Genomic DNA, 10,444 nt, shown 5'->3' on the forward strand with positions numbered 1-10,444 from the left:
GACATGTTGTACTTACATACCTGACAACATACACTCATTAAACATGACAAATGCTTTGAATGTTCTGAAACAACTAAGAGACGCTCAGCAACAGGACTACGTAACCGATGAGCAAGGCTGGTGGGACTGGTTGCTGAGCGGCTCCTGGAAATCTTTGCTGATTAAAGGCCTGTTGGCCCTATGTACTGTGATGTTCCTATTTTGCATTTTTGCTGCTTGCATTATCCCTTGTCTGAGACGCATGGTGATGAGTATGTTTAATCGTACTTTAGGAAATTTTGTTTTGATCCAGAGAGATATGGAGGATCCCTTTCGCCAGTATGATATGCTAAATAGAGAGACCAGAGAAGAGAATGTCTATGATAATCTTAACAGAGCTGATGTTTAGATACTTCACTGAATGATATGCAAGTTGAAAATGTGATTTAACAAGTGACTATGCATTGATAGAGTGAGAGAAGAAAAGAAAGCTTTTGAACTCACGGTAGCACGACCCCCTTTGGAGTGGCTGCCAGCCCTCAGTTGTACATACGTATTTGATGGTGAGAGCTGATGTATAGCCAGGTTCGCAAGCAAAATGTATCATGTGTCCTGCTTGATACTGAGATGTTCTTGTCTCTTGTGTTACTTGGGCATGGGGAACATCTGGAAGCGTTGAACATGCTAATACACAAAACAATATAAAATGGGAAAAGAAGAGAAAAATACACAAAGATTGAAAACATACTGAGTGACTAAGCCAAGATATACATGTGTGTATAAGGAAATGACTACCCGTCATTGCTACGAACGATAGTAATGCCAGTAATGTGCAGTTGTGTTAGGACAGGCAACCTGCGGCTCCGGATACGCATGCGGCTCTTTTGTCTTTATACTGCGGCTCCAGGTGGTTTGGGAAAATAAATTAGAAGTATTTAGCTGAAGTGTATTTTTTGTATTAGTTCTTTTTAAACTTGTAGTTCTAAATTGGAAGATTATTGTGACATTGAAATATAAAAATAGAATTATATTTTATTTTTCATCGCTCAAAATAAGCGTCACACTCGCGGAAGCCGGTATACCCGCCGAAACGCCGTGCATTTATCGAGACTTTCAACCCCAGGTAGGCCAATTATGGATCTTCGGATCCACATTATGTCAGCAGCTGTTCTCCTCCGTGAACTATGTTAAAACAAACACCGCTCACGCCTCACAGATGACAGCTTACAGTCCTGCGTAAAGATGAAAGTGACTTCGTACAGCCCCGATTTGCAGACGCTGTGCGCAGAGGTTCAGGAGCAGAAGTCTCATTGTAAACATATCACAGCAGACCCGACGATGTTTCCATGGACACGCTTTTCAGCATCTCTTTATTGACCACTCTTCACACACGGTTGCTGTAAGCATACAGCCGGCTGTAGCTTTTCAGCTCACAGTCCGACAACACAAGAGCAGAGAGAGCACAGACTTTAAGTAGACGAGGCGTGATTGCGGGTCCCGCTCAGGTGCGTCCGACTCCCATGCAGTGGCGCTGCAGACCACGCCTCGCCACACACATTAACCAGGTAAAATACATATTTAGGCAGAATTTTGCAAATATCTATTTTTCATTTTTTAGCAGCATAGTGCTGTATATATTGTAAAAAAAAAATATATACAGTGTTATTTTCATTTTTGATGTCAACAAGTATTTGCGGCTCCCAGTGTTTTCTTTTGCGTGGAAACCGGGTCCAAGTGGCTCTTTGGGTGTTAAAAGGTTGCTGACCCCTGTTTTAGGTCAAGGGTTGTTGAGGCTGGCTGAGCTCTGCTGGCCATCACCAAATTTGAGCAGAGGAACATGGGTAATCATGCTTTGGAACAATCTTTCTGATGTGATACTTTTTTACTTTTATAACCAGGCCTATTGTGTGCCTCCAGAAAATGTACCTATTTAGCTCTAAACCCAACGCCTTACCTGACGTGTAATGGGTCGATCCTATGAAAATCCATTTATTAATGCTGCTCTTGGTATGCTTTACAACTTTTTGTGTTTCATTTTTTTAGCTTTTCACGTGACATTTTTTGGGGGTACATAGCATGTAGTATGGTTGGGTTAGAGTAAGAGTCAGGGTAATGCTGTCATTAATGAACCCTAACAAAAACAAAATATGCACTCTGTAATATACATAATTGAGGTATTCATACACTTTTCATGACTGTAGAGTTTTTGACGATTTAGTAATATAAGAAAAAAAAACACATTTACATGAGTTATTACATCCACAGTGCAGCAATAGCACAAGTTTAGTTAGTGATGATAAAAACATGAAGCCATGCAACTTACAGTAGCACTTTCCCTGATGGACAACCAGCCAACCATCAGCTGTGCATACAAATTTCGAGATCTGATCTGATATGTAACCAGATTCACAAGAAAAATGTATCACATCTCCTTCCTGGTACACAGCTTTGCTGGTTCCTTCTGACACATGAGCGTGAGGAACATTTGGGAGCTCTGAACACACTAAAAGAGAAAAAGTTACAATTCGTCACATATAAAGTTGTTAAAAAACAATGACTGAAGCTCTACAAGGAAAACAGTTACAAAATCAAAGTATGTCTACAACCATTCTCCTAAATGGTTAAGACCACAAAACAGTTGCATCTACATAATTTGTGGATATACTTCACCTAATAACACAGATAGCAGGATTTATGTTTGACATACATAATTAAAGAGTAATATAAGAAATGTACCATTAATTACCATTAATGGTAAAGGGAAAAAATAAGTATAAGTATAAAATTACTAGAGCCCCCCCCCCCCCCCCCCCCCCCCCCCCCCCTTCAAAGAAAACCCCCAAAATAAAACAAAAACAAGCAAAAAACCCATAGCAAGTAGTAAAATCATCTATAATTACTATTTTGTCCTACATTATATTACTACCATATATATGTATGTTAACACAAAAATATACATATTTTAGGGTTGTGTGAATGCATGTAAATTCAAATAGTTGTAATAGTGTAAAAATAAGACAATTACATTCATACTGTGCTTTTCCCCCTGCTGTAAGTAAATACCTGTGATGACCACACGCAGTGTATATGTCACTCTTCTTAAAGTCTAACTGCCTTTCCACAAAGGTAAAACATGTGATTTTAGGTACACTGAAAAACGATAATAGATCACTTTACCGTTTTGTGACAAAGAAACTTCCACACACCCCCACAGCTGGAGAAACAGAAGGATTAAAGACAGCTTCATGTTCTTTTGACGAATGCTTTCTGAGGAGAATTTCAGTAGCTTCATTGTTCAGTGACCTCCCCCAGCTCGAACTCCACCCAGAGAGATCAGGTCACAGCACAGACTGTCCAGTGGCTCTGTCCAAATGTCTCTATTTAAATACAACCTTGGACTCCTGTTGTACAAGTGCTACGGAGAAGGACTGGATAGGTGGTTAGGTGTACAAAGCACAGGACTTTCAAATGTACTTTGCTAGCGTTTACAAAGAATTTTCAGAAAAAGAGAAGATATCCAGTGATGCGCAGTTTTCTTGCTGATAGAGCCTCGCTGATGCCAGGGGTTAAGGGAGAATGGCCAGAATGCATCGAGTTGGTGGGAAGGCAAAAGTAACTCAACTTAAATGATAAGTGGATGCTGGACTCCAGGCCTAAAAAGACTGTGGAAAAGGGGTTGTTTCATTGTTAGGCCATGAAACCCAAAGCCCCAAGACTTTCAGCAGAGTTAAACTTATGTAAGAATTAAAACAGACCCCGTGATGCTTTTATTAAAATAACATTACATGCAATTACTGTTACATGTGTGTACATGTGTGTGCTCATCTAGGTTACAAAAACACTTTAATAGCAGGTATGATCTCCTGCCAAAGGGAGGGAGTTTGTTATTTTATTTATTTTTTACTTCTTTTTGTTATCTTTATTTAATCAGAATATGTTCAGACTGGAAAGATAGGGCCACCATTTTGTGTATTTGTCCACAAAGGATTTATGAATGACTTTGATTTTACACAAAAAAAAAAGATGTACTGGAAGAACACAGACTGAGTACATAGGCTTTTATTAAAATGACCACACACATCAGTGCACTAATCATTTATAGATTTGCGTGCTCATGCTCATCGTATCCAATAGACAGAAATGTTACTGGCATGTGGGCAGATGCATTACGCCTTCAATGCACGTCTGACGCATTTCCAAACTGCCAACACGTCTTCCCCTGCTACATATGAACTCAATTACATCATTATGTTCTGAATACAGCTTATCATCGCTGACATATCTGAATTGAATATTGTGTTTGCTCATGTCTTCTCTATTTACAGTGCAGGGTTCTGTAAGAGTTAAGAGAAAAGATTTTGTTAATGTCAGTACAGTACACCAATGCAGGAATGCACAACATATATCATATATAACTATTCAAGTCTTGATTACAAAGGCACAGTGCTTAAAACCAAGCAAGTCTGATAAAATGCAATCTGTATTTGTATCAAAACTCCAGATATAGTACAGACCTCACACAATATCAAATTATGAAAGTCTAATGTTAAATTGTCTTAATTTTCCCATTTTTTAAAATAACATAAAACAGAGCGCATCTAAGAACATGAAGCCCCCAAATTCTGCATCCTTTCTCAAATAAATTATGTCAACAGCTTGAAAGGCTGATTCCTGTGTAAACTCAATTTTCTCTAAATTTAAGAGTAAAAAAAACTTGGGACCCCTAAAATACTTTTACATATGCAGAATCTTAGAAAATACAATATAATATAGCTATAACTTACTGAGGCATCTCATCTGTCCAGTCCATTTACCATTTTCACAGGTTTTATATGGTGTACCTTCCATTTTGTAGTAATTTTGACAGATATACTCAACCCTTTCTCCATGGCTGTATTGCCTTTTAGTACTGATTTTGGTGTCTCCATCTGAGAGTGGTTGTGGTTTCCCACAACCCACAGGATCTTAAATAAATATAGACAAAAAACAAACAAAAAACTTGAAATTGTTAATATAACATTTTTTAATATCTACTCACAATACTATTAGTACCATTATGCAACATCTTACAGTAAATTTTTGTGTAAATCTTTTAGAGATTCAACTCTCCAAATTACTGGGGGTTTATTCCGACTTCTCTTTTTTATATTTACAGCTGTTATTAACATGAGCAGCTTATCTGGGCGCTTATTACTGACTGGGCTTCGCATATGTACATGACATTTCCTACACAGTGATTGTAATTAGGATCAACCGCAAGACTTGTCCAAAAACATTTCCCGTGTAATTTTTGCCTGAGTAAAAGTAACCGTAACTGTTTTGGGGATTAAAAAATGTGATTAAAGCCTCCTGAAATTGCAGTGCACTGTGACTGGATGATCTTTTCTTGTCACATATTACGGGTGAGTTGACATAGAAAAAAACTGGCTTACCTCCGCATGTTGGAAACGGATCGCTCCACTGTCCATTTGCCAAACATTCAACTGTTTTATTGCCTTGCATAAAGTGGTTACGTCTAAGGCAAGTAAAGGTTAGCTTTTGTCCTTTCTTTAGCCGATTGCCTTGTATGTGTGATGTGATTCTTACACTGTCTGATATTCTTGTGACTTTGCATTCATCTGTTTTAAAGAAGACAGTCTTTTAATCTTTCAGTTTAAAGTGTAATGCAGCAGTAGTCTAGACCCAAAGGAACCAAATAAAATGTAAATCTTAATCGTTATATAAGTTTAACAAATGAAATATAATGATTACATAATTGTTACACAAATATATGGACATTTAAAAAACATGTCAAATCACGTCAGCTTTTCTCAGTTAAAGTAAACCTACCAGAGCAGGATGGAAAGGAAGCATTCCAGTACCCAATTTCTAAACACTCGATTACTTCAGAACCTTCCAGTTTATACTGATCAGCACAACGAAAATGTAATGTGTCCCCAGTCCTTATCGCTTCATTCCCTTGTGGTAATCCAGTTACCTGCAGATTAGGGTCCATTACTCCAACTGCACAAGGGATTCCTGAAAACAATAAGTAAAAGTCATTATTGCGATTGTAGACATAATAAAGTTTTTTTTATTATGCCCTGTGAATGCTACTATTAAACATGGAGAAGCTTATTTAAAGATAACCAAACATGCATTTTGAGAGTTAAACACGAGCAAGGATACTTCCTTTATACTATTTTTATAGTTTTGCACATAGCGGCTGCAAAATGGCTCCATAGTGTTCCCCTCTGAATTGCAAGAAAGCAGAATGCAAAGAATGGACTATGCAGAAATATAAAGAGATCTACATCTTACTGAGGCATCTCATCTCTCCAGTCCATTGACCATTTACACAGGTTTTGTACGGCCCACCCTCCATTCTGTAGTAATCCTGGCAGATGTACTCAACCCTTTCACTATGACTGTACTGCAGTCTGGAACTTTCCTTCGGGTCTCCATTTGAAAGATGTGGTGGTTTCTCACAACCCTCGGCAGCTACAAATATGGGCAACAAAAATAGAAGTTTAAAAATGTTTTCATCACAATAATCACATTTCACCATGAGTGACACATCACTGACCTTGATCAATTAAATTAAATTAATTACGTTTTATTCATATACCAAGAATTCATAAAAAATGTTTTTGCAAGATGCTTCATAATGTAAGGTGAAGACGCAAGAGCACAAAAAGATAAGGAAAGATAAATAAACTATATGAGAAAGAAGCAAGTCACAAATAAATAGAGGGGAGTGAAGAAGAAGTGCTAAAAGTATGAACCTCTAGTAGCATAACCTGAATGCCTGATAACAGCAAAAAGATGTACTGAGGTACTGGACTGTAAGTATATGTTCATGAGTTCAAGGTTCATGTAAGAAAAAAGCCGAAAGGTGTATTAGGTGTCCTAAGTCAGTGTTTCCCAACCTTTGGGAGCCACGGAACATATTTCACATTCGAAAAAACATCACAAAACAAAAATGCCACAAAAGTATATTGATAATTTTTACCTGCACACCAAGCATAGCAGAATTGGTTTGATCTGCTCCCAGTATACCCTTTTTGCTTTCTTCTGACCACTACTCATGCTAGGGCCTCCATCTGGGTCAGAATTTTCCCCAGGACCAGGTCAGACTGATTACTTTTTCTTTTCAAATATTTATCTGTTGCTATTACGTGCTCCATTGTTTTACAGCATGAGTATTATGTAATTTCTTCTTTGTCTTCTTCTGTTTTAATGGCAGTTGGCAACCCATTTAATTAGAGCAGGTAGTTGTACTACCCTCTATTGGAAGAGAATGAAATTGTTCTGCCCATTACACCGATCGCTTAGAGTAGTAATCAGGTGGAATCAGATAATCTTCCATGGCACACTTGATCATTGCTCACAGCACACCTATGTGCTGCGACACAGTGGTTGGTAAACACGGTCCTAAGTGACTGGTTGGGTTATATACAAGCACCAGTTCTTGCTTTATATGTCATGTGATACCATCGCAGGTGCAATATGGATCCACAGGAATTGGTACAAATCTTGAGCAATATATATTTAAAATGTAGTACACAGGGTATATACAGCAAGCTCATTTCTCATACCTAACAGGACGACTGAAATTTTCACATTTTTCGAGTGTAAGCAGAGGACCTTATAAATATACACTGTTAAGCTAGTTCAAACTACAAATGTCGATAAAAGTAACATTGCTGGTGTGTTGACTGAAAGACTTACTTTCACATACTGGCACAGTACTACTCCATCCGTCCAACTGACAAGTTCGGGTGCCATCGCTATCTCCCATTGTATACCTGCAATTACAACTCATATCTCATTTTGTATTTTCACCCACACACTAAAATTTATAGAGTACTTGAGCAATCATTTTGCTTCCAAGTAACCATTTTACAGGATGAGTTCCTGCCCCAAGTGGAGGAGTTCAAGTATCTCGGGGTCTTGTTCGCGAGTGATGGGAGAAGGGAGCCGGAGATCGACAGACTGATTGGGGCTGCAGCTGCAGTAATGCGGACGCTGCACCGGTCCGTCGTGGTGAAGAGGGAGCTGAGTGTAAAAGCGAAGCTCTCAATTTACCGGTCGATCTACGTCCCTACCCTCACCTATGGCCACGAGCTGTGGGTAGTGACCGAAAGAACGAGATCGCGGATACAAGCGGCAGAAATGAGCTTCCTCCGAAGGGTGGCTGGCCTCTCCCTTAGAGATAGGGTGAGAAGTTCGGCCATCCGGGAGGGGCTCAGAGTAGAGCAGCTGCTGCTCCACATCGAAAGGAGCCAGCTGAGGTGGTTCGGGCATCTGACAAGGATGCCCCCTGGGCGCCTCTTGGGTGAGGTGTTCCAGGCATGTCCCACCGGGAGGAGGTCCCGGGGCAGACCCAGGACACGCTGGAGAGATTATATCTCTCGGCTGGCCTGGGAACGCCTTGGTATTCCCCCGGATAAGCTGGAGGAGGTGGCTGGGGAGAGGGAGGTCTGGGCCTCTTTGCTTAGGCTGCTGCCCCCGCGACCCGGCCCCGGACAAAGCGGATGAAGATGGATGGATGGATGGTAACCATTTTAAGTTGTCTTGAGATCGGACATCAGTGATTGGACACTGAATTATTTTTAGGTTTTCCCTTGTACCTAAACCACTTAACACTGTTGATCATCTGCTGTTCACTTAAGCCTCATCGGAAAAGACCTGAGTGGAAGTGTGGCCATTCTTCAGGAAGGGAAACTGGGAGAAAAGACTGAGGTATGTCAACCTAACACAAGAAGTACAGCAAAAATCAGCAGAAACAGATCTTGGAACTCACTTTCACAGTGAGTTCTAAATTTATGTTTAAACATTTTTAAAAATAAGCCTGAACTCTCTTATGCAAGCTTTCTTGTAATTTCTTTAATGCAGTCTTAGGAATAATGTAGTTAATGTAGTCTGCCAGGCTTCTTCAAAGCTCCTTTGAATAACGGCTTCCTTTTATCCCATTCTTGTTGACATTTTCCAAACAGCATTGTTGTACGGGACTTTTGTCTTAAAACAACTTGAAGAGTTTCTGTTTTAACACACAAATATAAGCAATCCTCATGGGACTTTCAGAGCGTGTACATTATGTCACTGAATTATTATAGATCCACATACCCTAGATTGCAAAAGTATTTGATAGCTGTTCCAAAAACGAGCTCTTCTCCGCGGATAATTTCATAATAGCCATTGGGAACGTCCTCAGGGAGTTCACATGGCTTTACTGAAAAAAAAGAAAAGAGAATATTTTTCATGAGTAAGTATGAATTAGACCTTATTCTTCTCTTATTATTGCTTATTTTTAATTGAAATCAGGTGCTTGCCGACAGTGACATAAATTTTTTACAAAACTCTTTGTTAATAACAGTGTTGAAGTGTGGGTACAATGTTATTGATGCAGGGATTTGAGGAAGCGATTTGCTATTTTCATACAATAGATTACTGTTAGCAGCATACTGCAGCAGTTTTACAACTGTCTCAGTACAACTCTTTCTAATTCCAAAAAACTAAAGTTTTGGGATAAAACTTTGGTAATTGATATTTTGTGAAATGTTATGAATTGCATCTTAGAAGGGATTAAGGATTATTTGTAACCCTATAAATACAGTCATAAGAGTAACAGCAAAATAGCAGGCAAACCATTTAACTTACAGTTGCATTTTCCCTGACGCAAACTCTCCCAGCCAGTATTTGTGCATATATATCTGAGGGTTGGACCAGATATATAACCAGTCTCGCATGTGAAATGTATCACATGTCCTTCGCGGTACTCAACTTTTTTAGTATTTTCTGACACATAGGAGTGAGGAACATTTGGAAGCCTTGAACATACTGAAAAAAACAACATGGAAAGAGACATATACATAGATTGACCAAGGATTCCAAAAACATTTATATTACATATAAATGTAGATGTAATTTTGGAAGAGATAGTAGAACAAATAAAAAAGAGGGTAAGTAGAAGTACAAGAAATGTCTTCTCTTTTAAACTAAACAAAGAACACAGCATTTAAAAAAGTCTGACTTACCGTTTTCTGAGAAAGAAACTTCCACATGTCCCCATAGATGGAGAAACAGAAGGATTAATGACAGTCGCATTCTGTCAAGTGGACTGCAAACCAAATTTTCACTGTGCACAAATCCTTTGACAAACTGTGCGTTTTCTGTGCAGAACTGCTGTGTGTTTATCACAGTATTTGAGGCCAATGGTTAAAATATGGACTTCCCTACTGGAATTGCACAAGCCTCAAAATGACATATCGCAAACAACAAGTTTCACTGAACACGCCAGAGGAGTTCACAGACAACAATTCACAAACCTCACCCTATAATAATTTATAGACTTTATAGAGTTGATTTCTTTCATTGCCTATAAAATAATTTCTAACATTTTACAAAAGAAGGTTTGTGTCCTCTTTCAAACATCATATAAATTAATCCGTCTATTTTTATAATTAAATTAAAATATGAGATT

General features: G+C 38.8%; 1 protein-coding gene across 1 annotated transcript in view; it reads right to left on the minus strand.

Annotated features, from left to right (window-relative positions):
* The window catches only part of LOC146614658 (complement factor H-like), a 28,678-nt gene extending 18,488 nt beyond the window's left edge, over nt 1-10,190 (minus strand). The window contains exons 1-12 of the mRNA XM_085376631.1: nt 9,999-10,190; nt 9,622-9,801; nt 9,088-9,193; nt 7,690-7,766; nt 6,280-6,459; nt 5,809-5,997; nt 5,412-5,597; nt 4,764-4,943; nt 4,127-4,313; nt 3,157-3,272; nt 2,303-2,482; nt 484-663 (exon numbers count right to left, since the gene is read on the minus strand). Coding sequence (XP_085232757.1) covers nt 484-663; nt 2,303-2,482; nt 3,157-3,272; nt 4,127-4,313; nt 4,764-4,943; nt 5,412-5,597; nt 5,809-5,997; nt 6,280-6,459; nt 7,690-7,766; nt 9,088-9,193; nt 9,622-9,801; nt 9,999-10,068 — 1,831 coding nt within the window. The 5' untranslated portion in view covers nt 10,069-10,190. The remainder of the gene's footprint in view (nt 1-483; nt 664-2,302; nt 2,483-3,156; nt 3,273-4,126; nt 4,314-4,763; nt 4,944-5,411; nt 5,598-5,808; nt 5,998-6,279; nt 6,460-7,689; nt 7,767-9,087; nt 9,194-9,621; nt 9,802-9,998) is intronic.
* Between the last annotated feature and the right edge of the window lie 254 nt (nt 10,191-10,444).

This window comes from Diplotaxodon limnothrissa, linkage group LG17, assembly GCF_057381915.1.
Source record: "Diplotaxodon limnothrissa isolate DT_005_m linkage group LG17, D_limnothrissa_male_GT1.1, whole genome shotgun sequence".
NCBI classification, from domain to species: Eukaryota; Metazoa; Chordata; class Actinopteri; order Cichliformes; family Cichlidae; genus Diplotaxodon; species Diplotaxodon limnothrissa.